General features: G+C 42.3%; 2 protein-coding genes across 6 annotated transcripts in view; one reads left to right on the top strand and one right to left on the bottom strand.

The window, feature by feature from the left end:
* Positions 1-1,780: 1,780 nt before the first annotated feature.
* stk24b (serine/threonine kinase 24b (STE20 homolog, yeast)) lies at positions 1,781-12,269 on the bottom strand. Its single transcript, XM_031291753.2, has 11 exons — positions 11,227-12,269; positions 8,324-8,554; positions 7,409-7,465; positions 6,150-6,258; positions 5,671-5,828; positions 4,406-4,591; positions 4,156-4,304; positions 3,733-3,856; positions 3,405-3,473; positions 3,020-3,156; positions 1,781-2,245 (listed from the first exon to the last, which is right to left on the bottom strand). The coding sequence occupies exons 1-11, from the start codon at positions 11,266-11,268 to the stop codon at positions 2,209-2,211; spliced, it is 1,299 nt and encodes a 432-aa protein (XP_031147613.1). The 5' UTR covers positions 11,269-12,269; the 3' UTR covers positions 1,781-2,208.
* Positions 12,270-13,361: 1,092 nt separating this feature from the next.
* The window catches only part of LOC116044478 (sodium-driven chloride bicarbonate exchanger-like), a 47,146-nt gene continuing 36,975 nt past the window's right edge, over positions 13,362-23,532 (top strand). For 2 of the 5 annotated variants that reach the window (XM_031291714.2, XM_031291710.2), the window contains exons 1-2: positions 13,362-13,865; positions 15,438-15,467. In XM_031291714.2, the coding sequence (XP_031147574.2) occupies positions 13,818-13,865; positions 15,438-15,467 (78 nt within the window). In that variant the 5' untranslated portion in view covers positions 13,362-13,817. Of the gene's footprint in view, positions 13,866-15,437; positions 15,468-17,617; positions 17,849-18,159; positions 18,560-23,532 lie in introns of those variants that run through there. The other 3 variants (XM_031291715.2, XM_031291712.2, XM_031291711.2) reach the window with 3 other exon arrangements.

The following is a 23,532-nucleotide window of genomic DNA, read 5'->3' as shown; positions in this document are numbered from 1 at the left end:
TCCAGGAAATTAGACACACAACGTTCTCAGTTAGCATTAGATCTTTATTTCTCATGTCACTTTGAAAGCTTGCAAGGAGCTTACATTTAACTTGGGAATCCTCAAATGACACAAGCAAAGATTATATACAGTACTATAAACTGTCAGCTATGATAAAGGAGACCAAATGTACACATTTTGTAGTTATTTCTGTAGCATGTTTTTCTTTAAGGTATAGATATTTATTTTGCCGGAGGCAGGTGCCCATATCCATAAAGCATTCCATATTTCCATACTTAACTCTCTGCAGTTATAAAAATATCAGATATTTCTTAATTTCTTTCAATCCCTGTGTTGACAAGTGCGTCTTGATGCAACTCCTCAACATTATTGCTGCATTAGCACAGTAGTAAATTGTGGAACTCTTAAGTAAACATATATAGGAAAACATGGCTATTAGCAACTTCTTTCATTTTTTTTTCTCCCTCTTCCAGGTTTCTTTAAATACTCGACACACTTTCAAAGTGCAAAAAACTGATCTGAAAATTAAAAAAAACTAAAAAGGTGCAAATCATACTACAAACATCTGGTGAGAGCATAAAAGAGAACATGGCACTTCTAGCACGGTGTGGAAGTGAGAACAGAAATGTCTGGAGTGAGGAAATAAAGATGGCGTTGATGTCTGCAGCTTGGCTTGTCCCGATCTACGGTGTAGTTTGGCCTTGAGCAATTGTCATAATGCGATGCCTATGATGGTCCTTGCTAGTTACTCCTCGCCTCCACTTCTTAAGTAATGCTAAGGATAAATTACAAGCCAAGGAAAAATAATACTTCACATGATATCAGCATTCAACCGCCTATAGTGGTTCCCCCTTGTAATTGTTCTCGACTCCACTCAATACTGTTATTCTCATTTAAGAGCCACTGCCGACACAGATCTACCTCAATTCTTGTCCTAAACAATGAATTAAATTGTCTAAACATAAAGTACAGGTAGGTTTCCCCCGACTACAGAAACAAAAGAAAAGCTTCTGCCTCTGAACAAAGTAAGCTTAGTATCATAGTTAGTTGGATGATTCAGCAGGTGATTGAAATGAAAACTCAGTCACTTAGAAAGAAAACACTGATGAATACTGAACTGAGTTCCACTCACAGACGAGTAAAATGAACTAAATCTCTGATGAAATGTCAGAACGTAGATGTGTGCATCTCAAAAAGGCAAGGCATTTTCTGTTCCGTTTGAGTAACTTGAAATCTTGAAGTATCTACTTTTAAACATTATCTACAAAATGCGCATGACCATTTTGTACACAGTGATTCATTTCCCGCAATGACAACTTGTAATCATGTACAGCATGGCGACGCCGCCCCGCCCCCCCCCCCTCCTCCCACTGCCTCGGAGGACAAAGTCCACTTAAAGCACTTTACCTGAGGTTTCATTAAGAATGCTGCAATTTGCCTTTAACAGGGAGTCTTACAGACACAAAGCACACGTGTGCGCACACACACACACACACACACACACACACACACACACACACACACACACACACACACACACACACACACACACACACACACACACACACACACACACACACACACACACACACACACACACACACACACAAACGCGCTCGCAGGTGCCCACACACATGTTGTGCATTTAAGCACGCATACACGCAGCTTGCACACTAAGATAATATCCCTGCAGGTTCATCAAGCATGCTTTCAGAGGTTCTGGGAATATGACGCCTGCATGAAGAGGGGGATTGAAGTCTTAGATTTGGGGGAGACTTTCCGGCTCCTTGGCGAGCAAATTCCACGTCGAGACTCCATGGTGTGAGGCTGGAGAAGTCTCGCATATGCAGAGCTCAGAGTCCGACTTGGCGGTTGCCATTTTTCTGGTGGTTTTGCTCCGACTTTGAGTCTCGTCCCATCACAGCCGATTCCACGGGTTCTGCTGCCCCCTGAACTTCTCCTCTCTTAAGTGGCTAAAAGAAGCTCTGCACAGTTTCTGTTATCCTCCGCTTTGGAGTTCAGTCATTTTTTTGTTTTTGTTTTTACAGGCTAGGTTAGCCCCCCCCCCCACAATCTCCACACAGGAGGTCAAACGTGGTCAGCTGGTACTGAATGGCTTGGCCCCTGACTTTTAATCCTCTGACCTGGCTGTGGGGTTGGGGGGCAGAGGGGGCCTGGGAGAGCAGGGCTGGGGCAGACAGCCAATTACTAGGGGGAGGAGGAGGACGTCCTGCTTGTGGAGAAACTGCAGGGAAAAGAAAACATGAATGGTAGATTATGGTCATCTACTGAATGAATACAAAAAAAAAAAAAATCTAGATTACATTATGAGGATTCTACAGAAGCCCTGGGAAACAAGGGTGAACAACATAGTTCTGGTGATCAGTTTCTAGGCCTGATCTAAATTGTTTTCTCTCAAATCCCCAAAGTTGACCCCAAAATCACAAACGCATTTTTCCTCTTAACTATAGCACTATCCATCAGTCTAGAGTATTTTGGCGTGAATTGCCAGGGGTTGAAGATATCAGCGGTAGAGATATCTGCCTTCTCTTAAATATAATGGAACTAGATGGCACTCGGCTTGTGGTGCTTAAAGTGCCTAAAAAATACAGGACATACTCAACAGCAGTGTGTCTTTCTAGAAATCATGACCTGGTTACTCGAGATAATCCACAGACCTGGGTGTGTTTCATGGGGGAACTATTTCCTTTCTACCGAATTACACCCACCAACCGGGTCACTGCACAGAAGGAAGCGTACTTAGGATGTTATTATCATATTCTGTTAGTGATGTGTCGGTCTTTTTGTTACTGCATGCTCCTATATCCCCAGCTGACAGGTGAAAACCCACGCACCTAGAGCTGTCCACGTGTGATCCCATCACTCAGGACAGATGTTAAAACCAGGTCAGAAAAGCCTATTAGAAAATGGATCACCAGGAGTTGTTCTTTTTTCCTCACTTGTCTCTCAGGCTTCTGTAGGATTCTGCTTTATGCACAAAATCTGAGTCAGATGTTACCTCTGGAGCCTGTGGACCATGTGAGCCACCAGGGAATCGGAGATGCCAGGGTAGGCCTCCTCAGCCAGCAAGATGGCCTCCCTCAGCTCATCCAGGACCATGGGGTTCCCGTTCACCTGCTCCTGTCTCGCCTTTAGCTGGGAGAGAGGAGGCAGAGATTTGGTTAGATTGATGAGAAACAGGTAGGACCACGGACCCATCTGGGTATAATTTTAATTAGCTCCAGAGGTTGTTTGAACCAAAGAAAAAGGGTTTGAAGTGAAAGCAAGGGTCCGTTTTTAGGCACCAATTCTGCAACATTTCACTATATTTAACTTAGGCCTAGTGTGAAGGAGACTAATTTGTGGCCAGCCAGTCCGTTGGTTATCCACGTGGAGCTCCTTACCTCAGATAATGCAGGAGAGATGACTGTGGCCAGGCTCTGTGAATAAGGCCTCTTTGGAATGTCTTTTGTCTGTGTGGAGAGAGAGAGAGAGAGCGAGCGAGAGAGAGAGCGAGAGAGAGATGAGAAGGGTGCAGTGGAAGCAAATTAAAATAGTGCAGCTTCACCTTAGGGGGAATCTTTTTAAATCAGCGCGGCGTATTTCCCTAAATAACACCACACCATCTTACTGTGGGTTCGTTCTTGTGAAAATAGTGCACATTTTCTGCAATGTTGTTTTGTCACAGTGGAACGAAGATAATCTTGATCTTGTCACGCACTCATGTCTCACCTGGTCTGTTGTCCCCGACTGTCCCTCCCCATTCTGCAGCTTCTTGGGGTCCTTCTCCCGGATGGTGAAGATCCAGTCATCACTGCCAAAGTTGTTCCCGCCCGACGCCTGGCCATCCTGCTCTCTGATTGGACAGATATTAAAGAGGCTTTGAACATTTATCAGGATGAGTGATGACGTCATGCACGTTAAGTGCTTAAAGCCCATCACAACAGATGTGGGAGGAGAGCAGCACAGAGGAGGTTTCTCTCCTTCAGCAGGATGAGTTTGTGTCAAATTGACTTTTTTTAAATAGGAGTAAAAGAGCTGCTAACATAATAGCATGTAGTAAAAGATAAAATAAAGACATGAGTTAAAGACATAAAATGACTGGTGTACCAGGAAAAAACACATCTAAAGTGAGGAGGACAGAATCAGACTTACGAGTCAGACTCATCAGAACTGGACTCTGCGGTTCTAGACTGCTCTGCCTTCCACCTCTTGTACTTGTCCACCAGCTCAGTCAGGTAGGAGGTCTTTTTCGCATGGCGGACGATCAGCTTATGCTTCAACAGCTCTTTGGCAGTTGGCCTCTGTGGAGAGGAGCAAGTGAGATGAGCACATGACGCAGTCAGGAGAAGCACCATCTGTACAGACAAAAAGCAAACTCTTTAAATATGAAAACACGACTTACAAAACTGGGCTCTTTGTTTAGACAGGCCTCGATAAACTCCTTGAGCGGTTTGCTGTAGTTGCCCTCCAGCGTGGGCGGGTTGTTCTTTGGGATGAGGAATAAAACCTTCATGGGGTGGAGCTCTGAGTGGGGCGGCTCACCTTTCGCCAGCTCGATGGCTGTGATGCCCAGAGACCAGATATCAGCCTGGAGTGCAAAGGGAGACATGGTGAAAACATACAAGCCAACCAACAATCAGAGCGACAAAAAGGTTTTCATTGGCTCTCTACAGTGTTATGGTCCAGTCCGTGTCTGCTAGAGAGTGGGTGTGGCTTTAGCCTGATTGACAGGGTCAGACTAACATGTGCACATGTAAGGTGTGTGGTGTTTGACTCAATCAAGCCCAACAAGCTGCAGGCTGACACACTGGAGGAGAACACTGATGAAGACTGGAGCTTAATCTCACATCCCTTATTTGATAGTTCCTCGCTCCTCTGTTGAAGCGGAAGTTGTTCTGGCCCTCCTTCGTGAAGGCCGTCTCAAAGCTCTTATTCCAGCTACGAGGAGAGAGGATCAAGCATCGAGGAGGAGCTAGGATACACGAGAGCAGCCTTCCTGGAAGCCGTGCAGCTCAAACCCGTTGCTATCTGCACTCATACGCTGACGAATTGATGTTGACGCTTCAGAGGAAAGGACGTCTCATCCCTCTGACTAAGATGCGAGGAAGGGAGGCAAATGGAGGAGCCGCGGGATGCAAGTTACGGGACGTGAGAAGGACGCAAAGAAGACTGAAGATGGCTTATGTTCCCCACCCAACATACAACTATTTGTAAATGCACCTTTTTAAAACTGAACTACACTCAGAGCGGGCTGGCGGACTCAGCTGAGAGACACTGGAGCGAGCAGGCCGTTTTGGAGCACCGACGAGAAGTATCTGGGTGAGTCACAAACACAGCAAAGCCCCTCTCAGCTTAGGTCTCATTCTCAAGTTAAACGCAGCACGCCGAGACAGTTGATTGATATTATCTGCTAGGCTAGCGCTAACATGCTGACAGATTCTGTGTTTTTAGCTAATCTAGACCATACATATTTGGTTAAAACAGATCGGCGATGCCGTTTTGTCCTCAGTGTGCTCTGTTAAGTTTTATGTGCGCCTTACTCAGTTTAAAAAAAAAAATAATAGCCTTTTAAAAGCTACATTGCTTGTTAGCTTTGGCATGCCGTTTTGTTTTAATAAATATGGAATACACTGGAGTGTACAGTGTAAAAATCATCTTTGACCTTACCTTTGAGTCATAAGCCGACTGTTTGATGACCTCGGGGGCCATCCAGAAGGGTGTGCCAACAAAGGTGTTGCGTTTGATCTGAGTGTCGGTGAGCTGTCCCGCCACGCCAAAATCTGCCAGCTTCACCTCTCCTTGCTCGGACAGCAGCACGTTGGCAGCTGTGGGGGGGGGGCAGAGGGAAAGGTTGGTGCGATACAGCTCCGAGAGAGATGCCGCATCTTCAGACACTTCTGTCAATGCCATTTATCTGCATCGCCAATTTATCTAATAAAGAGGGAACTGTCAGAAGCCTTTTAGCGAAACCCGCTGCAGCGTTCAACTCAACTCCCTGATGAAATACAAACTATATAATAAATCAAACCATAAGTGGATGTCAATACCATTAACGTGCTATGTGATATCTGTGTGTGTGTGCTCAATGATGCCATTTAGTCATCTGAAACCGGCGTCCTCCAATAGCAGCGCTCTCAGTCAGCTACCTTTGATATCCCTGTGGATCTTCTTCTCAGAGTGCAGGTACTCCAGGCCCTTGAGGATCTCTCTTAGGATCGTGGCGATCTGGGTCTCATCCAGAGCTCCGGGCTCCATCTTTTTAGAAGAGAAACAAACAAAAGTCATGAGCTGTGGGTGTCAGCTGAGCCTTAGGGTGGATGATTCATAATTATACAGGGCTGACAGTAGAGCAAAAGCAATGACTAACTTATCGAACGCCAAACACACAACTTTGATTCAGATTTTAAAAGAAGCAGTTCGCCTAAAATTACATTAAATATTCCAATGGAAAGAGCCAAACCAACAATAAATGTATCTACTAACAAGTAGTGTGTGTGTGTGTGTGTGTGTGTGTGTCAAAGCCTAAAAGATCTTATTCATCTGTAGCATAGATTCTTTATTCTCTTACTTTATGTGCTTACCTCTCTCTTCTAGGGATGTTAATAATTAACAGTTTAACCGACAATAACAATTTTGACCGATTGATACTATCAGTTCAGAAATATTAAAAGATTTTTTTTAAGTAATTAAAAACAGTTTTTTGCATGGTAAAAAAATATAGGCTATTCAATTAATTTCTTAAATACAACTATAGACTGTGAATACAAATCATGGTGCCTTTTTTTTGGAGTAGCTTATTGGAGAGCTTAAAACCACGTTGGGTGGACACTGTAAATAGCTTGCACTGTGAAACTGTTATAGCTAGGCTTTGAACACCACAAACCAAATCCCACAGAACTTGGTTACATTGGGGTGTGCAGAAGCCGATATCCCCAAAACTAAAGAAATCGCACAATAATCCAGGAAGAGGAAAAGCATATTCAGCATTTTGCACAATGTTTTATAGTGGAGGCCCCCGCATTTCGTGCCTCACCGCTAACGTCGCAGGAAATGATTATTTTCATATTATGTTAAGGAAATGTAATATAAGGCTTATTAAGCTTCAAGGAAAACAAGCGGGTGTGCTATATCGCACAGCAAAGGCCAAGTATTTAATGAATGACGAAATTATTGTAACATAATCAAGAAACTACATTGATAAAGGACAAGATACAAGATGAGATGCTTCAGGATGTCTGATTCAGCTCAGCAGGTGACTGATCAATCCCACTGTCTGTTCGCTTTGCAGAGCAGCACTTTGTAATGTCAGGAAAAAAAGGCTGTCAAGAGTTTCGGATACGTCAATGTGCAACTCCAGCAATCACAAACGTCAGTGCAACAGAAACACAAAGCAGGAATCACTTACCAAATCTAATGCTGAGCCTCCACCTAAATACTCCATAATGATCCATAGCTTTGTGTCCTGGAACAGTGGAGACAGAGAAAGAGAAGAGAGTGAGCTGCCAGTGATGAGCAAAAGGGGTCATTAGGCACAATAGTGCATTTGTGGAGGCATATTCATAGCTCGTTTATGAAGTTGGTTACTGGCTTATTGCGAAGTGTCAAGAGCCAGGTGCATTCCGAAACAAGTCAGGATGACACATAAGGGCTTGGTGGGTGTCTGAAGTCGTCTGAGGCTAATCCTTTTTTAATTTAGGATTATTCAGGGGAAAAGTGGGTAGAGGAAGAGAAATCCTTTTGTGTTTCATCTCATATGCTCACTTGGAGGTAGGGCTGGGCGATATGGAGAAAATCAAATATCACGATATCTTTTACCAAATACCTCGATCGATACTGCAACGATATTGTAGTGTTGACTATTGGTGCTTTCACAAAATATTTACACAATGAGATTTTTAATAAATAATCATCAGTAATGTGGATTTAATGACTAAATGGGTAAAGGCAAATAATAGAACAGTTACAACAGTCTGGTAAGTTCAGAAAATGACATCACTTTACTGTAATGCAGCCTTTAAAACCAGGAAAAGACAACACTTATGCCATAATACAATATTACGATATCCAAAATCTAAGACAATATCTAGGGTCATATCATGATATCGATATAATATCGATATATTGCCCAGCTCTACTTGGAGGGGAAAACTGAACTAAGTCAACTTAAATTTCTGCCTTCCCTGCTCTACCTGTAAAGCACTTTGGGTCAACTGCTGTTCGTTTAAATGTGCTATATAAATAAAATTACTTGACTTCATTTGATGCACATTATACAGACTATAACCTTTTCCTGTGACAGCATTTGTGTAACAAGCATCACCTTCAGGTACGAGCCGTAGTACTTGGTGACAAAGGGGCTGTCGCACTGGCTCAGCACTGTGATCTCCTGCTGAATGTCTTCGATCTCGTCCTCTGCTTCCTCCAGGTCTATGGTCTTGATGGCCACTACTTTCTGGGTGCGATTGTCGATGCCTTTGAACACCTCGCCAAACGAACCCTTGCCAATGCGCTCCAGCTTGGTGAACAGCTCCTCCGGGTCCGCTTTGGTATTCTGGCAGTGATGGGAGGGGGAACAAAGCAGGGGAGGAAAGGGGAAGGTGGATTGAAAAAAAATAAATAAATTAAAAAAAAAAGGGAAAGAAAAAGGAATGTTTGAAAAGGAACTGAATGTTGGGGAGTAAATAGGAAACACCAGCAGGGTGCCATTCTTACAGGATACATTAATTCACTCATTGCAACACCTTGTTTGTGTACACAGAAAGACACAGGAGAATTAAAAGGGAAAGAGTGTAACAATTGGATAACAGGCAGGTTAAAAAGAATTTTAAATAAAACAAATTATGCTCCTAAAATAACATTTTGGTCCTTTAAATACCCTACTGCACCTTTGGGTTTTTTTTATTATCTGCTGATTACTTTCTCAATAATCGATGAGCCTATAAAATGAAGTTTCTCAAGACTCCACCGGCATGTCTTCAAATGTCTTGTTTTGTCCGACCAACAGTCCCGAACCCAAAGAGATTCCATATTCAATAATATAAACAGATACAAGCAGATAACATTTTTGGCAAACAAGAAAAAAAAAATTGAATATGAAAATAATTCTATCATTCGGAAAGTTTTGACACATTTATAACCAAATGAGCTTTTTTTTTTTTTTTTTTTGTATACCAGCTAGGGCTGGGTAACGTGAACAATTTCGATACAGTATTAATACCCTTAACATGATACCGATAGCAATAGAGTACTTCATTTTAAATAATCTTTCGCATTTTAAGCATTTCTTTTTATCGGACACCACAGGCGTGTGGTATAGCCATACTTTCAAATGTTTTGGTGGCATCTTGGTGGCTGAACTGCCAACTCCATGAGATTCACCACACTCAACTTCACCACACCAGGCTGTATGGTAGAGGTGTGAATCTTCACTGATCTCCCGATTTGATTACGATTATCATGTCAGCGATTCGATGATCTCGATGCATCACGATGCGCCAAATACATTTTTCTATTAAAGCCATATAGGATATTTAATTCATAGCTTTTCAAGCTTCAAAAACAAAAACATTCTGCAGTGCTCTAATACTAAATAAATTAGATACATAAAACTACAGCACTGAGCACATGGCACTTCCTGAATGTGCAAAACATAACAAAATATGTAAACAGAAAGGTTGTTAGGCCTACATTAAATTGTAAAAAGAAATAATCGATTATGGCCCGGCCGATTATCGATGCAGCATCGTCCATGGCCACGATTCGATGCATCGATTATTTGATTAATTTCAACACCTCTACTGTATGGGCTGTAGCTGCTGCAGTAGTGGGCCAATCACATGTCGCATTAAATCGAAGAACGCTTGTGGTGATTGGCTGCAGCACACTGTAGCATGTGTATCTGAATGTTGACTGAAAAAAAGCCTACTTGAACATCGCAGGAAGTGAACTAAAATGACTTAACTCTCCAGAGGCTGTTCTGTGGGAAACACAAGAGCAGGCGCTGACGAAAACAACTTCCTTTTATGACCTCTTTTGAGCAGAGAAAGGGTCAATATGCCTGTTTTGAGATCGCTAAAAACAAAACAGCTGCCTTACAAGAAGGATGTCACCAATGAAGACCCTTTTGGTGCTATGAAAGATGTATTCAAGAAATTAAACAGTGATTCCCCTAATGGAAAGTGTGGTACAGAAACAAAGTGATGAGTCATATTTTATTAAAACAAAATGTGCTTTGTTTGGGAACAAGCGTTTAACTGAAATAATAGCTTCAAGTCAAACACTGACTTTTTCTGCCAGATTTACAATTTACACTGGTAGATTAACTTGTCTTAAAACTTAAATATTGCAAGATAATTCAACTGACAAGCTAAAACTTTGAGTGCACTTGCCTTCATGTCCTGCAGTTTAATTTAAGAGCACCTTCACCTGACTTGCAGCAAACACTTCTTTACAACTTAGAACCAGTTATTATGTTGTCTTAATTGGTGCCGAAATCCCAGCCTCTGATGTATCCTCACCCAAATTCTGAGTATGCATTTACTTCCAAAGCAGAGGAATCTGCTAACACGCCTGCACAGCACCATAATCTGGTGCATGAGGCAGTTTACATTAGGAACAGTTATCTCCTCTAGTTATCTACCCAACACAATTATCCCCTATAGGCAAAATCCTAAAGATAGCAGCAGAGGAAAGAACAAGGCTCATGTGTGCATAATAGTTTCTTTGTACAGAGAGCCAAGGATATGCACGCTTTCAAGTCATGGTTGAAATATCGGAATTTTGCGTTTAATGCCCCGTGAATGCGTATCATTTTGTTCCAAAGCAGTTAACATGACAATAACTATGACGACATAAATGTAAAAAAAAAAAGTAAATTTCTGCTAAGTTGTCTGGCGTCCCATACATTATAGTTTTTATCATGGACCTATGTTTCGGTTGTTTTATATGTTATGTATTTCGATTCATTTTGACATCAATTACACGCCTGACATGCATTTTCCTCAATCATGTTGCCAATTACTCATATTTGAAATATTTCCTGCCTCGAGTGTGAGATTTTACGAGGTGTACCTGAAATAACCAAAGTCACAGCGCTGGATAGGTGTGCACTGCACCGTGCACAAACCCACAGCATGGAGTCAGCCAAAGAGTGTACATTTTGTTCTGGCAGTGACCTCAACTAGCTACTTATTGCGTTGCAAATTCAAAAGACATTTGGCTTACCTGCATCCCCGGCAGGTTACCCTGAACAGGAGAATGGGCCATGGTGATGCTGACTGGATTTGCGCCTCCAACAACGCAGGGCTGAGATCTCCTCGGCTTGACTTATGTTTACAGTCCTGGCTGTGGTAACGTTACCGTTAATGTTAGCAATCCTCCAAGACACCTAGTTACACAGGCCTACTGAGAACCGTCACAGGTACTTTTATGTAGAGAGAAAAATGTCCCTCCGCACAGGCTGGGATACCTTTCCTGTGTCCCAACCCCAAGTCATCCAAAACAGCTGAGCAAGCTAACAGACGTTTGCTAATGCTAACCCTGAAGCTGCAAGCAAGAAATCCGCAATGTTACTTTGCTAACCAGCTGGCTAAGCGTTAACTAATGCGTTGAATCAGATTCCCCATTCAGGGAAGTTAACGTTATGCCGCTGCAACAAATTTTAATTCTCAAAAACGAAGAAGTAGCAACAACTATTTATTTCAAAATGACCTAACTGTCACTTTCTGAAAACGTTTTCTCTCGCTAACGGTGTTGTCAGCTAGCTAACATGGTTAGCTCGCTAGCTAGCTAGCCAACGCAGACAGCCTGACAAACGTTCCGTCAGCGAGCTGGCTTGGAGCACGATTGTCTGCATACCGCAAATATCACCCACAGAACGTAGTCTTGAATAAACCGATTACCCAGCGTTTATCTTTGCACTAACTTGTCCGCAGCAGCTCTACAGGTCTGGCATCTGCGGCAAGGATCGCTCGCCAGTGTTTTTGTTTCCACCCTCACTTTCGTCCCGTACTCTCGGCCATCTTGTCGGTGCTGTGACGCCTGGCTGGGCGGATCCGGATCAACAACAACATCCTGACTTTTCCATACTCTCTCACCGCTGCTGATGGCAACTGGATGGGCCGAGGTCCCCCAAAACTGTTTGAGTCAGTGATACTTAAATAGATTAAACCGTTTTGTTATGACTGTGTGCCTCAGAATCCCATCTGAAAAAAACTCCAGTTCTGTGATCTGGTGATCCAGCCTGAGAAAGTGCTATAGATAATTGATAAAACACATTTACACAGCAATAGGCTTAAAATGAGAGCTGATTAAATCACTTTTCAGTTTTTTTATAGGACCCAGTGAAAACCTGTCAGGGAAATGTGCCCAATTTTTGGAATCAATTCCCACTGTGTGTGTGTGTGTGTGTGTGTGTGTGTGTGTGTGCGCGTGTGTGTGTGTGCGTGCTCTAAGTTAATTTGCTTAAATTTATATGATTTTTGATTGTCACCAATGCACACGCTTTATGTTTGATTTATTGTCAATGCCTTTTGTTATTTTGTTTTATTTCGTTGCAGAGTTAAAAACCACATATACCCGGACACAAACAGGCAGCAAAGAAATTAAATTGAATCTGCCTTTTGCCAAAAACTGCTCTGCTTAAACAGCCCACTGCAGTGCTTCGTCTTCTTCCATGCTGACACCAATTGAACTATGTGTTTCCCTTCAGGTAACGTCAATCATACTAAAATCCACTTTTTATTATTAAGGCTGCATTAATCAAGTTCATTACGATTACACACACCGCAGTCCTGTAATACTGACATTCATGCGATTGTATAAAACCGTATACAACTGAATTGAGATAACACAATTGCATTGTGAGTAGACAACTAAATCAAATTCTTATAATTTTGCAGTGCATCAGTGCTAATTGAATCTAGCCTAATTGACGTTTCTTATGTTTCACCACAGGAGGGCGCCAGTGTATAAACTTCACTGCAGCAGCATCCTTGTGGAATTTGGATGGTGATGCACCATCGCGGGCTGAGGCTAGACATAACGACGGGATGGCCAGTGCGTTACTGCTGCTGGTGTATTTGTTGTCGCCAGGAACATTTGATACAATATAGGCTATCTATAGCTGTGTGCAGATTCGGTTCACAATGATGTCTGCGGCTGTTTTCAACCAGTTCTAACAAAGGGCCTCTATGGCGCAGGCCATAGGCTACACGTGTCCGTCAAACAAGGCACGCTCCCTACATTAAGAAGGCATTGCAACATGATTGGTATTGCTGGATTTCATGATACAAAGATATCCTACAGAACTATTTAAATTGTAGGCTACCTATGAGAGACTATAATTGAGATAGGCTACCCTATGGATGAAACGCCAAGTCGTTTAAAATTCACAATTGAGTGATTCACATGGGCACATGGGAAATAGCCTGTTACAAGAGAGCCTACACTCATTTAGAATAAAACGTATGTCTGTTTGTGTGGCTATAAGTCCACGTTCATGGAGGAATAGCCCTCACAAATGAATTTCTGGATACAAGTATGCGCACAGCGGCTCCGTGTGTCAGTTGTGCGCCTCATCATCGCCGCGTCCAGGGTTGAACGCGTGTAATAGGAACTGCACTGCCTCCCACCTTCAAGCGTAAATTATGTAGGGCAGGACCAGAACGCTGTGCTACTTCCATTTGAGAAAACCCGGCCGGTGAATGTGAGGGGGGAAAAAGGGGAAAACGCAAAAACCCGTCTTCAACCACCGTTTGACAGAAGCGGAGCAGCGCATCACGACTTGACTACAGTGAAGCCAAGTAGAAGAAAAGATGGACATCACGGATCAAGGAGCTCAAATGGAGCCGCTCTTACCAACGGTAAATAGACACGCTATTGTGTTTATGTTCAATTTTTCCATAAACTGTAGCTTTGAATCTTAGACAAAGCTGAATGGACTGTTGGCCATCCGCTTATGTAATTTCTCTTTAGAATAAAGCAGGCACAATTGGGATGAAACGTCACATCAGTGTATGATTCATATTTCTATTTCAAAATGACCTATATTTGACTGCTTTACTGGTGTCGCCTGGATATCGTGACAAACATGAATAGCAAAATTGATATTTTCGCCATGACCACAATTCACATTTAGGCAAAAAATGATATGGATCACTACAAACGTCTGCCTTCACACAAAAGGCATTTGTGATGCACTGTACAGGTTGGTACAATGTTACACAGCAGCTATGGTTATTTATTTGGACCTTACATGGAAAGGCTCCTTTAATATGTAGCCTTTCAGCCAAATCATATTTTACCTGTCCACCCAGTTTTTATAATCTTTATGAAACCTATCAATCTGTTGCTTTATGTATACAGTACTGCGGGTCTGAGATGTTACACTGAGATGAGAGCATGAAGTGTATGATCCTAACAGTGGGAGGTACAGTATGATGCCTCATCAGTTGGATGTAATGAGCTCGCTGTCTTTCCATCTTTCCATGAGGAGCTTCACTGGAATATTACAATGTATTCCTAACCCATTTGGCCTGTTTATGAATTTCTATTATGGTCACAAAATGCGTATAAAGTAAAAAAGTAATGCAATTCCTTCATGTGTCGTCCACCCCCCCACATATGTAAATTGAGTACAGCAGGGAACAAAGGGGTCGAATCTGTGTCTGCCCAGGCCAGAGGCCCGTGAGCCCACTGGCAGAATGTCAAACAAGCATGCCTTAAATATAAAACATCGAGCCACTTGAAGGCATAGCCCCTCCTCATTAGCATTCAGGTGAGACTGCGCTGAGAAGTGCTGCCTTCAATGCACTGTCAATGCCAGAGAGAAATGAAATATATTGCTTCGTGTTCACCATGTTTAAAAGCAGTGATTGCTCTGGAGGCAAATCAATACTTGTTTGTTCTAATTTTGGACGGGTTACATGAGGACTTAGTTTTCCAGAGCTCACAGCGTACAGTGAATCCTGACGGGGCTGATGTGGTGTGGGATGGCTGTTCTGTTTCCCCCGCAGTCTCGATGCAGTGTGGTTGCTTCCCTGTCATTGTAACTCATTGCCGTTTCTCCTGTCCCTCGCCTACGCAGCAAGCCAATGCGTTGTCATGGTTTCAGCAGGATGTGTATGGGTATGTGAGGTGCTAATTTCAGGGACTCCTCGTTACAAACATGGTCTTAACTATATTTCTATAGAAAAACCTATCCTATTGTACTCCATTCAACCAGGTTTCCAGGTTCCCAAGGTCAAACATGAGAGTATGTTTGATTTACTGCAAGAAGCACTGTATCTGAATGCCTCATTGCTAGACCAACATCTTTCACTTCTTTTGAGTTTGGGACACTTGAGCTTACTTCATGAGCAGCTGGCATGACAGTTATGTATCTGCATGCTTTCCTTTTTGTCCTGTTGACTTATTTCTTGTTCTTTGACTTGCAGGAACAAAGTTCCCAAGAAAATAAAGATGTGGTGAGTACATCTCATTCTCTTCATCTTTATATTCATCAGGTGGCACAAGCACAACACCAAATGAATGTGTATGTTGCTCAGCAGTGTCTAGTTGGGCCCCTTGTCACATTTCGGAAGTCTGAGATGTAAGCAAGTCCACCAAAGATGCATTTCTCTAAGCATCTCAGATGGTCTCATTAAAGTAACTGTTTGAGGCCCTACTTAACCGAGACCTACTTAACCATCTATAAAGTAATACTCTCTCCACCTCGAGCATCTACAGCTGTAAAATACTACTTACACATTGATGCATCAGTATTAACAGTGTAATGAGGTCATATAGTATGTCTTTCACAGGGGACATTTTACTTCAGAATGAGTACTTAAACGTTTAATATTTGAAGTACAATGTGTTGATGATAGATTCCAGGCAGGCTGTTTTCCTGATGGCTCTGTTGTGATCACATTTTGCTGGTAATCCATGTTTTTTCTATAATCTGTAATCTACAGTAATATTGCACAGATGCATTTAGTTTATATGTTTCATTAGCCAGTTGTTTAACAAATGTTGTGTATTTTTAGATCACAACTGTCACACATGTCACTCTGCATCTGGCAGCCCAGCAAGGCTGAGAACACGCTGGGTAACCAAATAATAGAAAATAGGAATTAAGTGAAATTGTTTAATAGCCCACATAATATCCGTGTAAGCAGACAACTGAGCCAGTCGTGGCGAAGAGTTTTGATGCATGCATCTGTCATTTGCTCTGACAAAATATTGCTTATGCAACTGTGGGCTGTGAGCCAGACTGAGGACAAGACTGAGCACAAAGTGTCTGCCAGTGGCTAAACTGTGACTCCTCCACGTTCTAGAACTTCATGTTTACCCCTTAGGATTTTTTCTTTCCTAAATATTGTGAGGATGCATTGATATTTGCCACCTTAGTTGTTTGATCACTGCAGTGTTAATCCTTGTACTCCTTTGGAGCCGAGGTTACTACTTAGATTATTGGAATTTAATGATCTTAAATAGATTATCGCAAATCTTAGTGTTTGAATTAATTGAAACACAAGCTCAGTACAAATACTGATAAAACACCAGTTCCGACCGTTTTAGTGCTATGGCATTACACTGATCTAGTTCAACATTTTGGGAAATATGCTTATTTACTTTCTTGCTGAGATGAGAAGATTGCTACCACTCTTTTACAACAGAGATGTATCAATCTTATCAATTACCTCTCATTTACATCTCATTGTTTTCCCCAAAGTGTCAAACTATTCCTTTAATCTTGAATCCAAACTTGATAACTCCGTCTTGGCTGCTTGGTCTTGTTGCCTACCCGTTTTGACTCTTTTGTGACTTGCCTCTTGTACCTGGTTTGACTTAGACTCGTTTGAGTCTGCACCAATTTTGGATTTGTCAAAACATTTCTGCCGCTTTTAAAATTATTTTTTAAAAATTGTCATTTAATAGATATTTTATTTAATTTTGCACCGGTATGAAAAGGGGATTAACCTGTAGGAACTTGTGGAATACTGTAGTAAGTTGTTCAGCTGGTAAAGAGGAACTGAAGCCGTTGACTGTTACCTTGTTTGAAATCTCCCTGTACATGATTATAATGATCACCTGACTGTGTTTTCTGTGGCTATAGTATAATTTGTTGTACAGTTAGAGATGGCTCTCTTTGCTGGTCTCGAACTCCTGTCAACCACTTCTCGACTTGAACTCGAGTAGTCCTGGTCCTAGATTTGACTTGGATATGAGTGGTGTGTTCCTAATTACAACCCTGACATAACAGCAGGCTCTCTGCCAGGCTATCCAGTTAGGGGCTGGTTGATTGTTCGGGTTGGAGAAGATCAGTGGGAACAGACGGAGGAAGTCTCCTGTAGTTGTGTGAAGCTTGTTCTTTTGAGTGTGGTGTTCTTGGATCAGTTTGATTTGGTGATCCAACTGTGCAAAACCGGCAGGCAGGCGGGCAGGCAGGAAGCCTCCCTACCGCAGCTAGGAGCCTGGACCGGCTGTGCTCCTTTCCATGGTTAATTATAGCGGTGTCAGTGGGGAGGAGGGTGAAGAGGGTATGGAGGTAGGTACAGGCAGAGGGTACGGAGCTGGATAGAGAATGTGAGAGACGGGTGGTAAAAGAGGAGAGAGGGACGTATAGAAAATTAGATTGTGTATTGTAGTTTTTCTGTCTAATACAAAGTCATCTTTGCTATTGAAAACTTTAAGAAATATCAGATGACATAAACCACAAAGACAGCATTATTATAATTTGACGTCTCAGGCAGTTCAGCAGAAATAGTTTCTTGTTTCTCCGGATCGGTTTCTAGGACACCACGCCTCGATCACCGTTTCGCTGACAATGCACTACAGCCAGAGAGCAGCTTCTTTGCCTCAGGTAGGTTGTGCAGACACACACGCACTCAGACACATGCACTTAAAGATGCATGCAATGTATCCGGTAAGACAGCACCGCCAATCCTGCTCACTGCTTCTTCTACTTGAGGTGTGTAGTGACATGTAGCTGTCAGGTGTACTTGGTGTGTGAAGCCCCTTGTACAGGATGGTGTTTGACTCCCTGTGACCTAAGGATTCTCTTAGGTAACAGAGCTACAGGGCTTGGAGGCTCAGCGGAGCAGAACTGTGCATGGCACAGCATCGTGATGTCAGAGCACTAATCTCTCTGGGGGGATTGGCGGATGGACTCTTGTCAGAAAACATTTGATGCAACCCTGGATGAAAGCAGTTGGAGGCAGAGTCGGAGCTGTGCTGAGCTCCCTGCTTTTGTTTTCATGTTGTGTTCGTGGGTCTTTCGGAGTGAGATTGCTGCCATATTCCAGCATGGGAAGAGCGGCTGAGGAGTCTGGCTAAGAGGAGGGTTCGACTAATACCCCAACAGAGAAGCTGACTCTATCTTTGTCTGCTATTCTCTTTGACTTTCATACAATCACAAACGCAAACTCTGAGTCCAGATTGGGGCTCAGGCCCTGAGCCTTAGCCTCTCATCTTACCATTGCCGCAAGCACAAGGGGAGTTAGCGGGCATCCTGCCCCAACCTTATAGGAGGCACACCATGCTTTCAGTGGACCACAAAGGATTTATTTATCAGGTAGGTTACTCTGATCTTGCATTCACATGATTCAAGCTGTAAGAGGGTGAGCATTTAATTGATTTTGCTGCAGTTCAAATATAATAGTCAGACTAAAATAGTTGGCTACCACTGAGTTTTGCCGTTTTTGGCAACATGCAGAAATGTACATTTATTAACAAGTATAAGACTGATTTGGATGCACTATTGTTGTGACATTGAGATTAAATGGTAGATACAGTAGATGACAAAAATTAGCTGGAAAAAGCTTGCATGTAATCTTACGTTTTTTTCTAACTGCATAATGTTAATGCGTGTATAGTTGATAGGCTGCGGGAGCCTTTCCTCCTGTGCTGCAGAGAGGGCCAGTTGTCCTGATGTGAATGCGAAAGGTCCCGGGGAGGTTGGCTGACAGATGGGACTGTCATTCTGGGGCGAGACAGGAGCTTATACCCGCTACACTGACCCTGGTGATCTCTGAGGGAGAGACGGGCAAAAAAAGCCAGGAACTTTGGATTTGTTTGAGCATGTTGTCACGTACATTGATTCATTCTGGTCTTTTTGTGCTTTTAGGACATGCAGAAAGTTGTCCTACCTGCTAGTTCAAATCCAAGAAGCTATCAAAAATCTTAACCCCCCTTGCTGTTTCTGGAGGGCAGTGTTATCACTTCTCCGACAAGGTTAGAAAGAAGTGATGATGAAGAGATATTCCCAGTGTACTTAGCATATTCTTCCCTGCGATGCAGCCGATGCTGATCCTGCTGCCATTGCCACGGTAACCATGGCCATCTGTAGGGATGAAAACCATGACAACACGACTGCTGATAATCCGTCTCCCCGCTCAGCTAGCTACAAGCTATAGAATCACTCTGGCTCTTAGCACATGCAGAAAGTCCACTAAAGCAGATTGAAAGTAAATGGACAGATTTACATTAAGTCTTACGGATTTTGCATGAAACGCCTTACTTTGCACAACAGCTGGATTCTTAATTTCACGCAAGAATCACAGGATGACATATCCATCTTGTATCTGAACTCCATCTTACTGAATCAATCGGTGTCTGGTGAGAAGCTACGGGCGTGGTTTAGGTGAGAGATGGATGGTTCATCCAGCCAGATATTTTTTGAAAATGCCTGCCCTTTTCCAAACAATTTCCATCACGGCTCCTGTGGTTGGTTGTTCTGTGTAACAAACCATCTGGCGTGTCAGGTGATGAAACCCCATCTGCTTGACTATTTTCTGGCCTTACAGTTCTGATCTGATATGATTTTTAGAGTATGCCTTCTGGCCTAGATCTCAAGGTATAGGTATGTAAACATTCATCATCCCTGCTGTTGTGAAAGCCTCAGGAGAGATCCCACATAGAAATGAGGTCACATATCTGTTTCCCTGAGCGTGATGTGATAATGCACATAGATTCCTGGAAAGGAGCTTGTGAGAATCAATAGGTCTGTGATTTATACTGGCCAAGAAAATGGAATATAATCTCTGACACATCTGGTGTTGACACTTGAAGACATTCTCTCTGTTGTTTTATAACTAGTTACGTATGAAAGATAACATCACTGGCTAGTTAATATGCCCCGCGATGTGTCAAACTCAATAAACACTGGATTGCTGGTTAGCATAGCGAAGCTTGAGCACAGGTAGCAAAAATGGGGAGTGACAGAATAGGGGATGTGATTGGGTGGTAGGGAGATGTAAATTTGTCCCAAACACTTCTACTACTGTATTTTTTTTTCTACTGCTACTACTCAAAAAGGAATATAACTTCTGTTGTAATAAACATGGTAAAATGGACCTGGATCATTTAAAGTAAGTGTTAATGTAATTTACTAAATTCAGTCCTCTCAAAAACAATCTTTAGCTTCTGCCCACCATTAGCAGCGCACATGACATCAGTTATAGATCTGCAATTTGATGTTTCTTGCACCTTTTTGGAGTCTCGCCTCACATTTATGTGCACAGACTTTTTGTTTCTATCAAAGAACCAGGGGTCTCATTTATTAAACTGTGCGTAGGATCCTTACTATAAGTGTACGTACGCCCAAAAGCCCAAAATGGCGTACGCCAAAAAAAGTCAGATTTATAAAACCGTGTGTACGCACACCTGTAAGCAATGTTCCCTTTATAAATCAGAGATTACCTACAAGTGTGCGTACTTGGATCAGCCTCTTATCCCGCCCTGTACACGGCCATTTTTAACCATAAATAGTCAATGCAAAGCAGCTCATGAATGCTAATCAGTATATGAATGACACTGGCAGTTATTACACCGAATCATGATGACTGGCGGAGAAGAAGCAAAAAACTTGTCAGACGTTCAGTTATTGCTGCAAATTGAGTTATAATTTCGGCCTGTTCTTGCACAGTGTAGGGAAACCTGATAACTACATGTATTAAAAATACGTCCAAAACGGCAGGCATTACGGCACTCGGGAACAGCTTCGATATACCAGACGTATATAATAAGATTTAACAGAACTATAAATTATATCCAATCAAGCCTTAGTGATAAAGTTGAAGATTATATATAATATTTATATAAAAAAACACTTAGCTGTCTGCCATTTCCCTCTGGAAACAGCCGGTTGCCCCCAGAGTGGCGAGGACCTGTATTTGGACTGGGATGGCACGGTTCCGGCGCGTTGCCCTCTCTACTGGACCCAATAGATCCAAGAGCTCAGCTTTAGGGAATCTAAATCGGCATATTAGCCAGTCATCATCATGGTCCCTGAAGTCTCTTTTTCTCCTGATTCTTCCATTAGCGTAGTCCTCCTGCAGTGCCAGCAGTGCCATCATGCAGCATTACGCATGGGCGTCACTGCAGTATTTATATGTTTACAACAATTTGTGATTGTTAACACCTTGCCAACACAGCATCAACTAGTGGTATCCCCCACCCCGAGATACAATTTGAAGACGAAAGTGTAATAGGCAAACACACTTTTCTTCATGCAGGTTTGGTCACGGACAGTATTAAAGTTCGGACTGATAATAAGGACATTAAGGGTAACGATTGCGCGAGAGCTTAACGGCTGTATTTCCAGACTTTGACATTTGATGATATATGCACAGTATTAAAGACAGATATTTAGTTATTTACACTGTGTTCTGCAGTTATCTAATGGTAGGGTATTCCATGCAGTCGGGCCATCTCCTCCTCCTGCACTCCGTAGTGGACAATGTGACGGTGAGACAGCGCCGATTAAACATTAAGAACAAATTTTTATTTAAGATTTGAGTTGGAGGTGTTTATGGAACGATTATCACTCAGTACAAGCGCAACTAACACTGCTGGATTTAATCTTCATGATAACGTGGATGATATGGAGTGAAAAAATGTGCGTGAGACATCAATACTTGAAAATATTACGAGTAATCGGTATTCCCACAATTACTTTCTGCAGTCTGACTTCAGTTCACCACCTCACCATCTGCGTCACCAATTCCTATTTTGTCTCCAAAATGTTCGTACGCATGGTAGGGCTGGATGATTAATCGAAAAATAATCGTAACCGAAATTCAGAGCCTATAACCGACGTAATTTTACCAAGTCGGTTATTTCGGTCTTTTAATCCTATTAATATTTCCGCGGCCGCCCACTGTGTGTTAATGTACTTTCCCTTTAAAACATATTACGGCCGCCGTGTGTGTAGTCACGTGACTCCGCCCTGTCCAGTCTGCGACCATAGGTGCTTTCCGATCGGATAGTACTTGTACTTTTTAGAGGAAAAGTACACTTCTAAGCAGTTCTAAGAACTACTCTCCCCCAAAATCTTTTTTCCCGTTTGCATTCCCACTGGCCAAGTGGCCATAGGGACTGGTAGGAGGGGTAAGGGAGCGACGCAAGCACGGCAACTGTCTTTATAGCATCGTCACTAGACCTTAGCGTCACATACAACAACAACAAATGATGTTAATACTTGAGCACTTTTCCTATATTAAATGCACGTCCATTCTCGTAGTAATTCACGTAATGTTTTGCTCAACACAGACGGGGTTTTATTATACTCGGAACAGACCCCGCCTCTGCCTGCTGCTCTCTGTGTGTGTGTGTGTGTGTGTGTGTGTGTGTGTGTGTGTGTGTGTGTGTGTGTGTGTGTGACGGCCGGTGAGCAGGACACGCTTGTGGAGTTTAACTCCGAAATGACAGTTAACCACAGGTTCCCGTTAATCTTATGATGGACATTTATTATTTATTTTCTACATTTTTAGGAAACTTTTTTTTTTACATTAAAACTTAAATTACTTTTTTTATAAGACATTTTTATTTTATTGTAAAATCTACTGTTGTAGATTTCAGTTAAGTTGTTTGAAATATTTAATAAATAAGCATTAATTGCTATCTATGTGTTGTTTCCTTATTTTAGAATCACAAAGATAGGATTATGCACTCTTTCATTAGAAAAAATAACCATGAACATATTTACAGTATAAGAAAAGAAAAAAAATTTAGAATAATCGTTCAATAATCGTAATTGAGGTAACTTGTTCGATTAATCGTGATTATGATTTTAGCCAAAATCGTCCAGCCCTAATGCATGGGTCAGAGTTTGCGTGGAGGACCGCACATTCTCCCGTCAAATTTGTTTTTTATAAATCACAACCTTTGTGTGGGAAGTGGCGTACGCACATTTTCAGCCCTGTTTTGTGCGTACGCCACGTTTATAAATGAGACCCCAGGTCTTTTCTAACACAGTTGTTCATTTGTTGGACTGATATTTCAACCAGGAGAGTTTCATGCGGATCCAAGCTGAAGAAGTGCTCCCAACTGTGATTCTCGTAACATTATCTATGAACTCTGTTAGACCATCACTGCCTCCTAAGTGCCCACTTCTTTTATACTCCACACCTCCAGTTTGTAATACAGGCTTTCTGTTAAAAATTCTAAGCAACATAAACCTGATGACATCGTAAGGCTTGTGTTATCATTGGCGAAGTGCTCCTTTACATGAAAATGCCGTTGATGGTCATTTAAAAGTACCCTCCA

Source organism: Sander lucioperca, chromosome 24, assembly GCF_008315115.2.
Source record: "Sander lucioperca isolate FBNREF2018 chromosome 24, SLUC_FBN_1.2, whole genome shotgun sequence".
Lineage (NCBI taxonomy): Eukaryota > Metazoa > Chordata > Actinopteri > Perciformes > Percidae > Sander > Sander lucioperca.
The sequence above is the reverse complement of the archived record's forward strand: the minus strand, read 5'-3'. Positions and strand labels throughout refer to the sequence as shown.

Bases quoted from the DNA above. Each gene is read 5' to 3' on its own strand.
- stk24b (XM_031291753.2), bottom strand. From the start codon at position 11,268: ATGGCCCATTCTCCTGTTCAGGGTAACCTGCCGGGGATGCAG. The intron at 3,857-4,155 runs GTAAGTCTGATT...CTGTCCAATCAG, and splicing joins AGTTCTGATGAGTCTGACTC to AGAGCAGGATGGCCAGGCGT. The intron at 2,246-3,019 runs GTAACATCTGAC...TTTTCCCTGCAG, and splicing joins ATGGTCCACAGGCTCCAGAG to TTTCTCCACAAGCAGGACGT.